General features: G+C 54.9%; 1 protein-coding gene across 6 annotated transcripts in view; it reads right to left on the reverse strand.

Moving 5' to 3' along the window:
- Positions 1-378: 378 nt before the first annotated feature.
- Positions 379-17,810, reverse strand: part of ERG (ETS transcription factor ERG) — a 222,957-nt gene continuing 205,525 nt past the window's right edge. For 4 of the 6 annotated variants that reach the window (XM_059686457.1, XM_059686458.1, XM_059686459.1 and 1 more), the window contains 5 exons: positions 17,657-17,728; positions 10,816-10,884; positions 10,130-10,186; positions 9,388-9,435; positions 381-2,413 (listed from right to left, as the gene is read on the reverse strand). In XM_059686457.1, the coding sequence (XP_059542440.1) occupies positions 1,893-2,413; positions 9,388-9,435; positions 10,130-10,186; positions 10,816-10,884; positions 17,657-17,728 (767 nt within the window). In that variant the 3' untranslated portion in view covers positions 381-1,892. Of the gene's footprint in view, positions 2,414-9,387; positions 9,436-10,129; positions 10,187-10,815; positions 10,885-17,656; positions 17,729-17,810 lie in introns of all 6 variants that reach the window. The other 2 variants (XM_059686461.1, XM_059686460.1) reach the window with 2 other exon arrangements.

A 17,810-nucleotide genomic window follows, 5' to 3' on the forward strand; every position in this document is an offset into this window, starting at 1 on the left:
AAGCTGTCCTGTTTCCTTAAAGTGAGGGATCGCAGCTGTCTGACGCTCTATTTACCAACAGCAATACAGCTGGCACTGAGAGTAATAGCTAGCTCGCCATTCGACAGGTGTTCTGTGGCCACAGAATGGAGTCAGGGTGATGTGTGTCCCGTGCTCATCTGGAATGCCTCGGCAACCACCTCAGCGCCTCGGCCTCTTTCCACTCGGGCCACGAATGTGGAGTCCCTGGGGGGAACCTCTGGTCCTTCTAGAAGGGACTAGGAATACGAGAGAGAGAGAGAGAGAGAGAGAGAGAGAGAGAGAGAGAGAGAGAGAAAGAGAGAGAGAGGGCAAGAAGGGCAGAGAGCCCACGCTGTTTGGGTGCCAAACACCCTAGTTGCTTGGCTCTCAGTTCCCGGAGGTGATGAGATTATAACACAAGACCCACAACAATCCGCACAGGTTGCTCTCAGGCAAGGCCCGTCACCGAAAAAGTGCGAATGCAGACGCCGAGGTGACTCCAACTCGCCGTGCTAGGCCAAGCTTGTTTTATTACATACATTCTGCACTCTAAGAACTAGTAACTTCGTATTGTAAACATTAAGCATACAGAGTGAGATTTCAAGGCCACATTCTACCACTGATTGTCTCTTTTGTCATGTATCTTTGGCTGGCCGAGATCAACTCGTAGTGTATAAATGCATAAGTTATATAATTATTATATAAAAGGGGGGGGGGACCGCATGGACTTGTATACTTCTTTCTGACAAACGCACAGCGTTCGCGACTCGAAGGGACACCGGAGCCTGCCTGGCCCAGAGCCAGGTGATGTCGGAGCGCAGCGGCCCAGAGCGTCTCTCGCCGGACCCCCCCTGGGGAACAGAGCCCCCACGAAGCCATGCCGTCCCGAATGACTCTTTTAAATATCAGACAATTCCAGTTACAATTTTCTTTGGACAAACAAACAAACAAAAAGGAGATGCATGTTTTCGTGTCTGAATCCCACCACTGCCCCTCGCTCCGTTCCACCACGTCCTCCCTCTCACACTGGCTTTGGTGCAGCCCTGACCGCATTCAACCGCGAGTCCCCATGATGCCTTCTCCGCAGTCCCAACACCGTCCCCCGTCCAGCTGCACGGCCTGAGCTCCCGCCCAGCCCTGCCTCCTCCGGCTCGGCCCCTCCACACCCGCCCGCACATCCCCCAGCCCTCCTCTGCATCCACACTCTCTCCACGCACGTGCTCAGTCCCGCGTCCGGCTCCTGGCCCCTGGAATACTGTAAAGGAGTTGGAGACTCTGGGTCGTCTTCACAGCTTGGGAGAGCTGACAGCTCTCCGTCAAATGGAATGAATCTGATTTCACCCGGAGCAGCAGGCGCCGATGAGTTTCGTATCCACGTCCGCTGCACGGTCTCTTTTTTCTTTTTCTGCTTTGTTTTTGATATGTTTCTGTTTTTAAATACAGGTAGTTTTCCTTCAAATGGCATTAGGAATGGTACGTTAGGTCCAGACTGTGTTTTCTGGATTGCTTTGGTTCTATCCTGGTTTGCATGAGCAGGATCCTGGACTCTGAAGTGTATACACATCTTCAGGCCACTTTTTCTTTGGCACTTTGTCCTATGACCTCATGCTTCTACCTACAATGTCTTTTACAAGGTTGGCCCACAGATCCCAGGTCCGTGTACGTCCCATGGTCAGCATCCACTGTCTCTCTGTAGTCATACTTTCGTCATTCCCTCCCGCTAAGAGTCTTTGGGTCTCGTCCCTGGCTTCCTTCCCCATCCCCCGCCCAGCTTTCTCATTCCTCTTGAGGCACTTTATTTTATTTTATTTTTTTGATTCCTGGTCTCCAATAGAGTGTGTGGCAATGTCCTGGCGACGACTGCGTGCTGTTGGGAAAGGCCCCTCTCGGCTCTAGTAGTAGGTGCCCAGGTGAGAGGGCATGTGGCTGGCTGGCAGCCTCGTGTTCGGGTAGATGCCTCCGGTCGGGGAATTCCAGTACGGGTTCGGGGCCGCAAAGAAACTGGACGAGGTCACGGGGAGGGCGGGGGGGTGGGGCGCCACAAAGTTCATCTTCTGCGGGTGGGCATGGTAGGAGCCCATGTACGGGAGGTCCGAGGGGTACTTGTAGAGCGAGGACTCCGGGGGGTGGGGCTGGAGGGCCTGGGCGATGCCGTGGAAGTCGAACTTGTAGGCGTAGCGCTTCCCGTGCACCTTGGTCATGATGTTCTTGTCGTAGTAGTAGCGGAGGGCGCGGCTGAGCTTATCGTAGTTCATGTTGGGCTTGCTCTTCCGCTCGCCCCAGCGCCGGGCCACCTCGTCGGGGTCCGTCATCTTGAACTCCCCGTTGGTGCCCTCCCAGGTGATGCAGTTGGAATTGGAGCTGTCGGAGAGGAGCTCCAGGAGGAACTGCCAGAGCTGGATCTGCCCGCTCCCTACGGGGGACAGGAAACAGCAGTGAGGATGGGGTGCACAGAGAGGCGGCCGTTCTTCAGTGACAGGGGGGGTGCTACCGGGCACCCAGGGCCCTTTCCCAGGCCAGCACCTGTCCCTCAGATGCTGGGGCCTCCCCTGTTCTGCTGACAACTGCCCGTGGCTGGACAGGAGCCGCCTGGCCCATTCCCAGCAGCCTGCGGCCAGAGGGACAGACCAAGGCTACGGGAGACGGGCCCCCCTGCCTCAGGGAGGGGCCCAGCCTGAGAAGCTGTTCATGCTCCCGAGGTTCCCTGAGATCAGACTGAAGCAGGGGTCCACTAGGGCCCCAGGGTCCTCTTTCCCCTGCCCCTGTCCTGCTTCCCCCCCCCCTCCCCCGAGAACATGCCCTTAGCTAATCACACGCACGAGGATCCTCATCCCAAACTCTGCACCCAGGGAACCTGCCCTCGGACAATGGCCCTTGGTGACTATCAGTCTGGTTACAAACCCAAGTCCTTCCTAAGAAGCAGAGAATTTCTATGGGGCGAGTGGATGGCAGGCTGGTCCCATCCACTCCTGACTTCTCAGAAGAATATCCAGGTCAACACAATGTTTGCAGGGGTAGGGGGTGGAGGTCCTATTTTTCCTATGTTGTGAGGCAGAATGGGCCGTTATGTGGATGGCAATAATGACTTAATGCCATTTATATTGGCGAGGTCAAGTGAAATAATAAAAGTCAGATTTAGGAAATGAACTCCTAAAAAGTTTATGGAAAAAAAACAAAAGAGAATGGAAGTAAACACCGTTATTTCTAACATAACATTTCGCTGGCACTCGGAAAGCCATTCTGTCTAAACTTTTCCTAGAACAGAACTCGCCCACTCAAAATGAGGAAGTTTAGAGAAGCGTTGGCCCTCTTTCAAACCAGATCGCCCCTTTCCAGTGTTTAGGCAAACGCATCGTAACGGAAAGCCACGTGTGCGCCCTGCGCCGCCGTGCCAACTGCGCTCACAAGTTTCCAAGGAAGGAGAAGTGCTACAGTGAGTGGCTGCAGGTCCCCGGGGGGGCGGGGGGGAGGCAGGCGCCAACGAGGTTGAGGGGTCCTTGCTAGACTGGGGTGCACCGTCAGGATTCTCCTGACCCCATGGGAATCAGCTTTCAGAGATGCAGCTTTCATGTTTTCTTAAATTCAGAGACAAATCAGGCACCTCACCATGATGTTACAATACCTTCCAGCGGTTCTCAACATGTGGGTCGCGACCCCTGAAAATACATCCTGCATATCAGATATTTACATGACGATTCATAACAGTAGCAAAATTAGAGTTATAAAGTAGCAACGAAAATAATTTTATGATTGGGGGTCACCACAACATGAGGAACTGTATTAAAGGGTCGCGGCATTAGGAAGGTTGAGAACCACCAGCGTGTTTACGCTGACTCACGGCTCGCTAAAGGGGAGAAGCATTCAATACTGACAGTCATACTGAATCCCAGGAGAGACCCAGGGCTGTCCAGCAGATTAAAGATGCTTTGCAGATGCGTCAGAAGCAGGTCCTTTCTCCCGGACTCCCAGCTGCAGCGGCCTCGGGCTTATGGCCACAAAGATTACCTTTCATTATACTCTCAGCGAGAACCCAGGGATGTGATCGGGTGGTCAAAGTCGCTTTAACTGGCAACCATTCAGGGAACCGATGTCACGTAGACCTCAATTACGAATTTGTTTTCCACTCAGTCCTCTCACCAGCTCCCTGTGTAAGCTGTCCAGCTCACACCTCCTCGTTCCCACGCTGGCCACGTGGAGGGGGCTGTGTCTGTGAATCCATCCACCCGCCTGCTCCGTGAGAAAGATCAGCCTTTCCCGACTACGTCCCGAAGCCGATCGCGCTCGGTCCAGCCGCACATTTGAAAGGTATTAGCAGCTTGTAGGGCGTCACACTGGGAGCCTTTGCCTTCTCGGGACCACAAACTGTTCTCAATCAAGTCTTCTTGCCCCCAACGTTTCATTAATATGCATTTTAAACACACACACCAAGGACGGAGTGGGAGAACCATATGGTTTTAGTGTATATATTGTAACCAAAGGATTAATACTTGGAAAGAAAAAACCATATGGGACCTGGGGATAGAGATGAACACGGATTTTTGATTTAGCAATCTGACATATGCTTCAGCATAAACAGGGAATCATCCGAAAATAAATATTCAGGCAGCCTCCTCAGCGAAGAGAGCAATTCCACAGATTTGTAGAAACATGCAGACCTTCCTACGCAGCTGAAAGAATCCTCGGGATCTGTCCAAACGTGGACACTGCCCCCCAGGAACCTATCCCTCGGCCGCTTCCTGTACAAACGTGGACCACGGGACCAGAGGACAGCTGGGCCCCGTCTCTCCTGCTTCAGAAGCACTAGCTGGCCCGGACTGAAACCCTGGCTGGAAACTCAAGCTTAAGAAACGGATGAGCATTCCTCACTATTTGCCCTAAACGAGCCCTTAGGACCCGGGCTCCGGCCTCTGAGCATCCCCAGGGTCTGTGGAATGAGATCTGTAAACAAAACCAATCGGCTCCCAAACCTGAGAACCCCACGTCAATGCAAGCTCAGAGAACACGTAGGAAACAGACACTACGTCCAGCTCACTCACGGTTGCACCTGACGCCCATCACCTCATGGCATGATCTCACAGCCTCACCGGGCAAGGTCAGGGGTGCACGCGGGAGCCAAGAAATCTCAGTCGCTAGGAAAGTAAAGGGATTACTCACGGCCACAGAATTTCAGCAGCAACCTAGTCAGTTATTTTACTGTCAAAGTGATAACGCTGACGGTGCCACATGGGTGCAATTTAGACTAGTGGGTACGGGTCCCAAGGCAAGATACCTAAGGCTTGGGAAGCTTAGAGTGACTTGGGGCGCCCACTGGCCACACACACAAGTAAAAGGAGAAGCTCTTATAAGACCCAAGCCTCCTACAGGCATCACCACCTGCAACTCATGAGTAACAACGGTCTCGAGAACACCCTCAGCACTAGGAAGGAGCACTCAGCTTGCCCAGGGTAGACCCGCGTGGTGGGGCACCATGGGGGCTGCCCGCCTCCAGGAGAGCCCGGCGGGGTGAGCAGCACAGGGCTCGGAAGAGGCCCAAAGGCAATGCTTTCATTTTCCAGAGGAAAGAAGAGAAACAGGGCAGCAAGGCGGTCCAGACTGAGCCTAAAAGGGCAGAACATCTGAGCGGTTTATAAACCACAGAGCAGAGCAGGCTGGGGAGGAGTGGGGGTCAGCAGTTGTGGGACCAGCAGGGCTGTCCCTGAGCAGGACACTGTGGGGACAGCCAACGGAGAGCCCAGGAGGCTCCACGGTGGCAGTCATCTGGGCCACTTTCTCCCACGGCTGGGGTGCCACGGAACACCGTGTGCACAGCCCCCACCGTGTGGAAATCAAGGCAGCAGGCGTGGCCCCAGGACACATGTCCTGGGCTGAGTGTGGCTCAGAAGGGACTTGCTGGAGGGCCAGGGTGTCCAGCGGCTGTCAGGGCCACTGTGGTGACAGCACTGCTGGCTGGCTCCTGGCTCCACCACGGATGGGACCGGGGCAGCTCCCCCAGCTCTGTGCCTCGGTATTCTCACCTGTAAAACGGGCTGATGGCAAGAGCACAACCTTCAAGGTCACTTTGAAGATGAACGCAGTAGGGGACGCTCTGATTCTGACTGGTTTGGGCTGGAAATCCAAGTTGAAAGGAAGGTACGCCCCTGGCCTGGAGCTGGAGGAAGCCACTGGATGCTTCCCGGGTGCCAGAGACGTAGGTGACTAACTTGCAAAAGGTCAGCGAGGGTCGGAACCCTGCCGCAGGCTGCAGCCCCGAATCACCGCACAAACCTGCTCTCAGGCCCACGCCTGCACGTCCTCTCTAGCCCCTCCCTGGGGTCCCTTCCCTGGGCCAGGAGCTTGCGAAGTTCCCAGTGGGAGACTGGCCACGCCAGAACCCCTTAACAATGAACAGCACATCCTAAAACGGTGCCGGGTTTTGCCTGAGCCACGTGCACTGTCCCGGCCGCCAGGGAAGGCTCCCTAGGTGTCCCCAGGCAGCCACCCGACGTACCTCCACAGGCCTCTTTCTTGGAAAGGTGGCCTCGGTCCATTCAAGGAGCCACGTGAAATGCGCAGCCCGCCTGACGGACACAGAGGAGCTGCCTGGTCCACAGGGCAACCCAGGGACACCCTTTCCCAGCAGGAGAAATACGGGCCAAGTGCACAGCAGTGAATGCTGGGGGCGGAGATGGCCCGATGCTGACAGCGCCCGTGCATTCACGCTCCATGATGTCATCTTCCCACTGAAAAGAATGCGCACGGTGGAAAGAGCCAGCACTGGGAGGGATGAGGGATTTATTTTTCAGAGCGTGGAATAATAGACCCCGACAGGAAGGAGCATTCATAGAAAGATGAAAGACATGCTGGTCCCGAGGAAAGGCCACGTGAATACAGATGATAGGGCCCAAGGCAGGGTGGAGAGAAGGCCTAAGTCCGTGGTCAGCAAACTGTGGCTCGCGAGCCACATGCAGCTCTTTGGCCCCTTGAGTGTGGCTCTTCCTAAGCCTTAGGAGTACCCTAATGAAGTTAATAACAATGTACCTACCTATATAGTTTAAAGTTAAAAAATTTGGCTCTCAAAAGAAATTTCAATCGTTGTCCTGTTGATATTTGGCTCTGTTGACTAATGAGTTTGCTGACCACTGGCCTAAGTCATGACAAGCTAAGGAACACAATCTTCATGTGCAGGTCAGAAGTAGGATGCCGCCGCCTCCCCAAGCCCGCCGAGAAAGGGGTAGAGGGCGGTCCTTCATGAGACGCGAGTGTCCCTGGCTACTTAGGTACCAAGACATCTTCTCAGGCCTCCCACCTCCGCCAGGCCCTCTACCTACAGTGGGCATTCCAGCTGCTGGGCACCGCGTGCCTCTGTGAGAGCTGAGGCTCTGCTCACGGGCCGGCCACTCTCTGAGCCCCCCTTCCCCCCTAGGCCACACCTTTGCGCTGGGACATGGGCGTGGGCCTGTATTTCACTGGCCCGCGTGTGTGTGTGTGGGAAGGCCAGTTTGGTCTTGTGTGGCATCCCTGGCACTTTGCTCCCTCCATCCCTGACCTCAGACCCACCCGTGCACCTGAGCAGCTGCTAACTGCATGGCGAGCCTTCCTTTCTCTCCTCTCGCTCCCCGTTCTCCCAGACCTCGCCGCCCCGCCCCTCCCCGGGCTTGCTCAGGGAGTTTAGGGGAAGGCAATGAAAGACGTTGCAGACAGAGTCCGGGTTCAAATCTAGCCTCCCCTCTGATTGGCTGGGTGACCTGGGAAAAGCTACCCACTTTCTCTGGTCCTCCGAGTCCCCTTCCGTCGGATGGAGATAATGACCTCCGGCTGCCAGGACCCCAGGCATGCGCGCCGTGCAGGCATCATGTGGGGGAGCGGTCAGAATGTGAATTAACGCTGCCAGCATCTGGCTTCCGTCTTTTCCTCTCTCGAGTCTCCCCTGAGCACCGCTCCAGGCCCGCCTCCCTAAGCACCTCACTCACAGTCATCGCTTCAGTTCGAAGGCTGTGGAGGCCACTGCAGACGGAAAGCTGACCACGGGCACGGGGAGGGACCGAGGCCCCGGAGACGCGGCCACCAGGCGGGGCTCGCGTATGAGGGAAGCGCCGGCGGCCGCCCTCGTGGCACAGTGTGGCCATTCCCTACACCCCCTCTCCACCGCATGTGCGCTCCCTGAGGGTCAGGATGAGATCTTATGGCTCCGGCACTGACTTCTTCAACAAATAATCACTGAGCACCTGGTCCAGACCCGGGGGAGGGCAGGAAACAAAGCAGGCCCTTCCACCCCGTCAGACGCTTCAAGAACATTTGCTGAATTCGTTGACATGAGCTAAAATAGCACGTCAGGATGGCGGACTCTCCATCATCATATCTCATGTCCCCAAAGCGTAGCCTCCCTCGAGGGGACGTGTGCTGAATCTGAATTTTTCCATTTCCAGCCCGATCTTGGCCTCGACATTTAGGAAATACACTTTCCAGCGTGTGCCGGCAAGACGCCCGTGCCATCCTCGCGTCTGACTTGCTGCTGAGAATACGCAGCCTGCGTGGTGGGTTTCTGCAGCCCTGCTGGCTCGGATCGGAGCGTCACCAAATAAAACAGCGGGGTTGGCACTGGCAGGTGGCCACAGGTGACCACCACCCTCGCAAGGCCCGAGCTACAAACGGGCCAGGGAAGAACCCGCCCTTTCTCCTGGCATCAAAGTGGAGAAACAGACCATTCTGAAGATAACTCTGGATTTGAAATCGTAGGGTTGTAAGAAGCATTCTCCTTTTTGAAATATGATTTAACTGCTTGTGTAATAGGTTGAATTGTGCCACCCCCACCCAAATTCACATGCTGAAGTCCTAGCCCCCCAGAACCTCAGAAAGTGACCTTACTGGACACAGGGTCTTTACGGAGGTGATCTACGTTAAAGTGAGGTTATCAGGGTGACCCTAATCCGATATGACCAGTGCTGGTATGAAAGGGTGACAACACTGGGAACAGAGACCCATGTAGAGGGAAGACAGGGGAAGGGATCTAGGCAGGAGGTGGCCACCTACAAGCCAAGGAGAGAGTCTGCACCAGGTCCCTCCTTCATGACCCTCAGAAGATAACTAGCCCTGCAGACACCTTGACCTTGGACGTCGTCCTTCAAAACTGACACAGAAAACATTTGTTTTCTAAGCCTCTGCCCCCCTCCGTGTCCTTCTTCTAGTGGACCTAGGAAATTCGGGCAGCGTGGATGAGGGCATGATGCTCTTTGCGGAAGCTAAAACCTTCATTTATATCCCAGCCCATATTTTTCCGCTTGGGCGACTAATCCAGCGAGACCTAACCCTGAAACTGGTTCCGTGGAAGGAACTGGTCACCCTTGCCAGTGTATCTTTTCACAACCACCACTGCCGTAAAGGTTAGCAACCACACCAGACGTATCTCACCTGGGTTTGCAAGGCGGCTACTCGTCGGTCCAAGGATCTGATAAGGATCTACAGAGAAAAGAAAAGGTGTCAAACTTCAAAGACACAGCTGTGACTCGGTGATGTCACTGTGGGTGTTCTCCTGACTGTCTTGTGCTCCCCGATTTCAGAGCTGAACGTGTCCCCCACACCAAGGTCACCTGGCGCCACCCGTGTTAGATAAAACCTCCCAGGAGAGCTGAGTAAAGTGCCTTGCTCAGGGCCTCCTCGTTCGGCTGAGCTCAGAGTTGGCCCGGGGTTCACCCAGCCCCGTACTCTCTCCACTCCAGGAAACAAATAGGGCACACGACTTAAGTCCCCAACCGGCTGGCTCCATGTGGGCCGTGCTGACAGCATCACTGATAACATCCACTCCCCACTGTGCTGTGTGGGCACCGGTGTGGGCACTGCTGCACCTGAGGGCACCGGTGTGATATGCCTGGACAGTAAGGTCAAACTAAAAGAACTCATGAGCCACACAGAGACACATAGTGTGCAAGCAGAATGTTTCCTTCCACATTCACTGTGCAGACTGTGGAGATGTTTTAACCAACTCCCCAGTCATCCTGGCTGAGTAGATGGATCGTTCCGTCCCCAACTGATATATGAAGCAGTTGTGAAGAAGACAAAGCAACATGAGTCTCGTTAGCAAAGGACACATTTTAGAACTATGCCACCCAACCTGTTGCTTCGCTCATGGCCACGGAGGCTCCCGGACACGTACCTAGCTGAGGCCGCTGGTCTTCGGTTTTGGGCACTGCGGAAGGAGATGGCTGAGCAGCTGAACGTGAGAAGACAAGAGAGACAATGAGCTGTAAGTTATATGTGGCCACTCGTCTTTGATGCTGTGGTATCATCGTTCCATCAGCTACCTTAGTGATGTAACAGTCTCCCTTTTATAATAAACATCTTACAGGAAGGAAAAATTTCTTTTCTCATGAAACCAAATGTGTACATTGCAGCAAAAAAAAAAAAGAGAGAGAGAGCACTTTATATTATTTCAAAAAATGTATTTATACCCCCTTTTCCCAAAAGAAAAGAATTTGCAATGGCTTACAAAACAGATTTAAATGAATCGCAATCTAAAATAGGTAAAAGGGAAACGATCAGGAAAATGAAATAAAGCAAGGGAGATTTTAAACATGGCCGAGATCAGGAAATCACTCCGTGTTTGATCTGCACTCAGCCACCCCAGGAGACAAGCATGAGTGCGCACTTAAGTCTGTGACAGCAGTCACTTCTCTTTGTGGGGAAGTGGGTATAACCTGAAGGCTAGCTGTGCCTGTCTTGCCAAGGGGAGGAACACTTTCCATGTGGGAAAACCATAGATTAGCTGCAGAAATGATGTTTACTCCATCAAGAGGGACCCTGTGCCACGTGGATTCAAGGCAGTCGGAGCCAACACCTCACCTTTCGACTGGGGGGCGGGGTGGCCGTGACCGGTCCAGGCTGATCTCCTGGGTGGCTCATAAGGTAAATCTGTAAAGAAGAAGAAACTGACTAATAATTTACTTTTATAACAGATATCTTATATGTGTTTTGTGTTTATTTGAATAAATATTGTGCAAGAAAAGCCAGTCATCCCAAGAAATTTTCAACCTGGATTCCATCAGATTCAGGTTTTATTTACAAATGATAATTTTGTGTATTTTACTGATCTGACATTTCTACCCATTAATCTGCCACCCCCACTGACAGATTCCCCCAGAGCCTGCGGACTCTCCTAGGGTGACCTCCAACCACAGGGCAGGCCACACTGAACGTCTCTTCCCGTCGAAGGCGTCCTGCACCCAATGGGACCGACCTGTATCCAGCCCCCCCCTTTTTTTTTTTTATCTCCAGGACTATCCAGAACAGAGCCCACAACTCTGACCAATCAACCAGTTCTTGCCTGAGGTCTGCACCTCAACCCCCAAATGATGCTCGCGTTCCTTCTCCGTTTTATTCCGTGGAAATGAGCTCTCCCTCCTTATCCTTATTCTCCGCTGCCTCTCTCGGCCACCCCTCGCTTTCTCTTTACAATCTCAGCCTTTTATGTTGAATCACTCTTCACCGTCTCCTCCTTTTCCTATGCAGATGTCGCCTCTTTCTCCTCAAAATGAATTTAGAATTTCTCTAAAGTAAGTTGCATGAATAAACTGCAAGGTTGAGGGGGCAGTGTCCCCACTGCGTGCCAGCAGTGACCGTCAGGGCCTCAGAGGGGCCCAGCATTCCTTTGCATGGACCACGTGTGATCACTCGCCCCATCAGTCTCTATGCACGTTGCATATGCAAGTTTAGTACCCACTTCGGCATCCTCGGTGCAAGTTCTAGCAATGGTTAAGAAGACTCTACGTCATTTTCTTTCGAAAACATATTCCAGGGACACGGTGCACATATCACGCTGCTTCTACCTCCATCTTAGTACAGAACCATTTCAAAAAAACTAACTACATCTTGGTGGACTGAAGGGTCTCAGGTCAGTGCCACGGGTCATTCCGGGCCAACCGAGAAGCCACAGCCAGATGTTTCGGGGCGACTTCGCTGCCAGGCAGCTGGAGATGGCTGCAGCGTCGCCCTCGGAAGGCAGCGCAGTGCCGCTTGCTCTGAGCCTCGCTTTAAACAGCTCATTTTACTTAATGCTGGCAATCTGGTGGGTCCGTCTCCCAGACGCTGGGCTGCGTTGCAGAAGACGTGTCTCTCCCTCTTTTCAATCCGAGAGAAGGGCCGTGACATGTAACCTGAACATCAGCACAGAGTGGCTGTAATTTACTCGGTCTGCTTGGCTGCTGGCATTCCCGGCGGGGTGGTCGCTGAAACCCTACCCGCGGGGCTTCGGTTGGGCTGGACGACTTTTCTGTTTAAACGCGGCCATGGCTGGCCACTCCCTGCCGGCTGGCATCGTCACATCGTTGGACCGACCACCAGCCTTTCCCACCCGGCTCCTCGGTCTCACTTTTCTGGTGTCGGGGTTGGTTACCCGCGGGGATTATACCGGCAGCCGCTATCCATTTACAATGAACGAAATTCCAACTTAAGTTTCTGGGAGCATTGTGCATAGGAATTCTCATCCAGTTGCATTTTGTCTGAAAAGTGGTTAGTTAGCCAGAGTTTCCACGTGAGAACTGTTTCGGAACAAAAGACAAATCTACCGGCCAGGCCATCCTAGCAGCATCCAGCCCAATTCAGGAGCAGGGATCACATATTGGTCCTACTTGTGTCCTGGGATGGAGAGCACGGGGCTGGGGGCTGGGGACCCCAGGGCCTTCTGTGTACCAAATGCTGAAGCAAGATAATATATAGTGTGTCCCCAAAAGTATATACACCCACTTTGAATACTTATAAAGGCAGTGTTTTTAAAATACACTTCACTTTCAACATGGAGCTATCGGTTGTTATAGTGCGGACACATTTTGGGGGGACTCCCTGTAGAAATACAGAACCTCGTTTCTCCAAGAGCAGTCCGCATGCCAGCAATACAGGCAACATCTGGGAGCTGGTGAGAAGTTCAGAATCTCTCTCCAGATTGACTGTTTCGGAGCCTGCATTTACCAGGACCCCGGGAACAGTGCACACTGACATGGAGGAAGCCTGTTCCAGGCATTTCCACGGCTCTGGTTCAGAACGCTGTGCCCCACAGACACTCATTTCAGAGGCACTGCCCGAGAGCGGCCACACAGAGAAGGAAGTGTGTGCAAAGAGTTCTAGGTGGAACGGTTGTATCTGAGATAGATGAACACTAACAGAGTTAATAGCAAGTGTCAGTAGGTTAGTTTGCTGCTATTTTAAACGTAAAGAAAAAAATATGGCGGCTGGAAAAAACTGAACACCAAACTACTAATAGAGAAGTATTTTTGAGACTCTATTTCCCCCGATAAAATCCTCCTTAGGGTGTGTCACCGTGTCCATTCTCCCTTGAAAGTAAGTCAGGACCTAAACGACACCAAGTCTGGTCTTTAGCCAAGAACCTGCGATGTCCACGTGAACAGTGACTGGCATGTTCGCAAACATGTCACCACGGAAGATAAGCCGGCTTTGTTTGCCTTCATGACATTCTGGCCCAATGCAGCCTTATCAGCTGCCGATCACAGCTGAGGGTGCCCAGCTCCTCCCCCCCGCCAGGGGGTGTGACAGGGGAAACGCTGGGTCGGCCTCCCTGAGATGAGGCACGGCCAGCGGTGACCCCGGCAGCACCTTCGCCCTCGGGGCAGAGGCGGTGGCGTTTACTGAAGAATGACGGCTCCCTGCACATGGGGACTTGCCCTCAGTGACAAAGGAGGGCTTCTCACACGGGTCTATGCACACTCCATTCTCAGGGGCCACGTCAGTGCTCTCCACGCCTCTCCAACCTTGGTCTTCGAGGCGGCTAACTCTTGGCAGAAGGGCTTGCTCAGGGAAGGTGGGTTTCTAGCAGGGAGCTGGCTATTCTTTTCTGTAACAGACTCTGTGTAAAAACTGAGCTTTCTAAACCCCATTACACAGGCAGCTCGGGTTACAGAGAAGCATGTGCCAGGATCTGGACCAAAAACACGAAGCTACAAACAGGGTGTCGCTCCTCCACACCCCCACCCCTGGGTACTTGCTGGGAGCTGGGATCAGTTCCTGATCCTAAAAGAGCCTCCCCCCGCCCCCCGCTCCCCACCCCCCCACTGGGACATCAAGTAACCAAGACAGCATCCCCCCGGCCCTTCCTGCAGTTACCTTCCTGCGGCGTCAACCTCACCTAGTTCACATGCTCCTCCTCCAGCCATGGAAGAACTGCCCTCTGGCCCTCTTGCTGTCCACCCTCCCACTTACTTTCCCAAGGGCCAGAACCGGGACTGTGGGCGAGTCCCCCTCATTCTGCAGGACCCACCCCACATTTACAGAGCAGCTGCGGGGGTCCCAGCTGGGCTGGATGGGGAAGGACGGGCCTCACTGGCTCCCGGTGAACTCAGAGGCCAAAGGCAAAGACAGAGAGACGAGAGCTGTTGCCAGAACCAACCTATAACCCAGGTTTAATGGGAGGAAGATTCAGACAATGAAGTCGCTCTCCTGTTTTCCTCCAGACATTTCCACAGCCTTCTACCCCCCCCCCCCCCCAAGGACATGGGGAGCCGGGGCATTTCACATGCCCTCCCCAGCTAGGTTTCCAGACCTCTGGGTAGAGTACAGCCATGGAAAAGTGAAGAATGCGTGCTTAGCCATTCCCTAAGATCCGGGCTTTCCAAAGCGCCCCACAGGGGAGAAAGGGTTACCCCACTGTCCGGCTGTGCCTGGTGGTGCCGACCGGCACTAGGCTGCCAGCTCCAAGGCAGGGATAACTCGTAATTCCAAGAAACCCTTGACGAGCAGCTGCTGGAAAGTGAAAGTCCAGGCTGCACTCCCAGGCTCAACTCGCCAACTCGCCACTCTCTCTTGATTACATCCTAGATGGGTATCAATGCCGGAGTTGCCATGGCGATGGAGGAGGGGAGGAGGGGCTTACAGAATGTCCTCCTTGGCGCACACGAGAGCTTTCACATGAACTGCCCCCAAGATGCCAGGTGGGCGGCACCTGTCAAGGTCAGAAACCAGCTTGCAAGCTCCTAGGAGTCAGACCTGTCTGTCCTGCCAGCTGAGACCGCCAGGGCCATAGCTCCAAAGGCATGCGCTCAGCAGGGGAGGAGGGGGGGGAGGGTGTCTGATGCTAATGACTGACAACCCGAGGAACAGATGAAACATCGTGTAACAAGATGGCAGAAATGGAATGTAAGTGACGCGCCTCTGTGCTACCACCTCCTAGGAGTGGGGGAGGGGCTGCCCTGAATGCTGATGTGTAGGAAAAGGGCGGGGGAGGGGGAGGGGGAGGGGGCGGGGGCGTTAGGGAGGAGGTGCATTCTGAATGGGGAACACTGGGGGAAAGTTCATAGGAAGCAGCCTGGGAAGAGGGGTTGATAAGCGTGAACAGAGGAGTGCATGTCCGTGTGTGGTTACCTGTCAGGTCCCTAAGTCTTGGCCGATCACGGGGCCCAACTGAAATGCCACAGCGACGTGACAGGGCAAGCAGGAGGGGGCTCTGGAATAAGGGGTCCATTTGGGAAGATCAGCCACAAGAGGGTAGACTGGGGGCAGCAGCCCAGGGATGGGTGACTCGAGGCAGGAAGGGAAGGAGGGTGGTGGGCGGGCGGCAGGACACAGGGAGGTGGGAGGACGTGGGAGTGGGGGACTGGAGTGGACACGCCGATCACAGCACAGCCACCCGAGGGTGCCGGGCACAGAAACGGGTGCCTATCTGGGGCTCCAGGCCCTCTCCACCGTCACCTCTTCTCAGCACAGAGAGATGCCCACTGACCACAGGGACACGGTCACACTCCCAGTGAACCCCTCACCCATGACTCCTGCAGCTTAGGGGTCAGCTTGGCAGCCCCCGAGCTGTCACAAGGACCCCACTTCCACCGTCACCAGCTGTCACACACTCGCGACCCTTCCTTCAAGGCTGAGCACTGCCCCATCCAACGCCTACAACCTGCTCCCTGATCCAAGGTCAAGTCCCCGCCTCTGGCTTGCAGCAAGCAGTTAGTTCTCCACCTGTTCTGCTGGCGTAATTTCTTTCTAGCTCAGGCCCCACTGTTTGTATCTCCTTCCACAACCATAGCAGTCCTCAAAACGGGCATTTCTGACACAAACTTAGTCTCAGAAACGTATTCTACGGCTAACGGAGACACAGCAGTGGGGTCTCTCCCGGGTCACCCTCAAATGACGGACGGAAGGGAGGACATGACCCGAGCCATGGGACATGCATTTGAGTTTGACGCCCTTGCCGTTCCCTCCGCTGAAGCACAGAGATGGAGACCTGGCCATCACCCTCCCAGCCACACGTACACCTGAGGGGTCGTGTATCTTCCAAACCCACTGTAGCCTCAGATAGGAAACCTAGCAGAACCAGGATCCACTGTTCTACCCACACAGCAACAAGCTGCCAGCTGGCTGCTCTGACCACTGGGCTGCACCAACCCCTTTGGCCAACGCTGTGGGCCTGTGACAGCTCAACGCCAGCTCCGACCCCCGCTTTTGTAAGACAGTCAGAGACATCGTGAGGTAGCTTCTCACAAACAAGCAAGCCCTGGCCATTGCCCTGCAGACCGCTTTTACTTTCTTTAAGAAGGATGGGAACGTTTTTAGCACGCTCCCAGAACCATCCTGATGTTCCTGCTCTCCCTGCTTGCCCAAGGCCGCGTTGCCAATGTGGAGCTGGAGGGAAACGTGCCTGTGTGAGCCTCTCTCGGTCCACAGGTGGGTCCCGCAGGGCGGGCTAGTGTACGCTGGGCCCTGGGTCTCATCATACTGAGCGGCCTGGCCCATCTGTCGCGTGCCGGAGCTCACAGCGCCCTTGGCCGAGCCTCCCACCAGGCCGCCCAGGACCGGGGAGCAAGTGTGTTCTCTGCAGTCGGGGAGCCAGGCACCAGGACGCTACCAGGCAGGGTCAGGTGCGAACAACGCCCAGAACCTTCTTACTTCAGGCTCCTTGGCCCACTGCCCCCCTCCTTTCTCTCTGGAAAGAAACCGCAGCTCCAAACTCAGTGCTTTCCCCAGCTCCAATGAGGTTCGTGGAGCGGACATGTGGTGGGGGGCCAAGGGCCACAGCCTGGGTCTCAGGAGGCGTACGATCCAGATCCGTGTCTGAACACGGAACAGCAACGCGCGGCCGAGTCACGGCTTGCTCAGCTGTGAGGCGGCACGACATCTAGCTCATGGGGCTGTTGTCCATGTGGGGAGGGGACTGGCTATGGCACGCTGTCCCCTGCCTCAAATGCCCACCCCTCTGCCTCCTCCTGGGGCCCCCCGTCCCTCTCTGGAGAGCCTCCCTCTGCCTCTGGTGGAGGGAACTCGTCCTCCTGCTCCGAATGCGCTTCGGGGAGAGGTGGCTTGTCTGTGTCCCTATGTGTCGGGGAATTCCTCTTGTCTGTGCTGTTCCCGAGGAGCAATCTTAACCCTCAGGCCTTCAGTGAACTCAGAAGCAGGCGCACCCTGCCTGCCGGTGGGCACCCACCCGGGTGCACCTCTGCCCGCCCGGCTTCCAGGCAGCCAGTGACGGGGCTGATCTGCTTTTCATTCCACGGGGATTCGAGGCGCTCTGAGGAGTGTGATCTGTGAGTGACATTCGGCTCCAAACCCTCAGAGGCCCCAGAGGACTGTGCAGGGCCCCGGCCGGGCCCAGGATCGGCCCTCTCGGGGTGGCGTGACCTGGTCCCGGATCTCCCGGGCCGTCCCGGTATCTCGGGGAGCACAGCGCACAGGGGTGTTTCCGTACCTGGCCTAGTTGTAATTCTTTGCGTAGCTTCGGGATAAACGGAAGTATTGGGGAAAATAAAAGCTGCACCCCCTGCAGACAAAAGGAGAGACAAACAAGTGAAGGTCTTCGGCCGCGTCCGAGGTCCATCTCCGCGGCAGCGCCCGCCTACTCT

Source organism: Myotis daubentonii, chromosome 3 (assembly GCF_963259705.1).
Source record: "Myotis daubentonii chromosome 3, mMyoDau2.1, whole genome shotgun sequence".
Lineage (NCBI taxonomy): Eukaryota > Metazoa > Chordata > Mammalia > Chiroptera > Vespertilionidae > Myotis > Myotis daubentonii.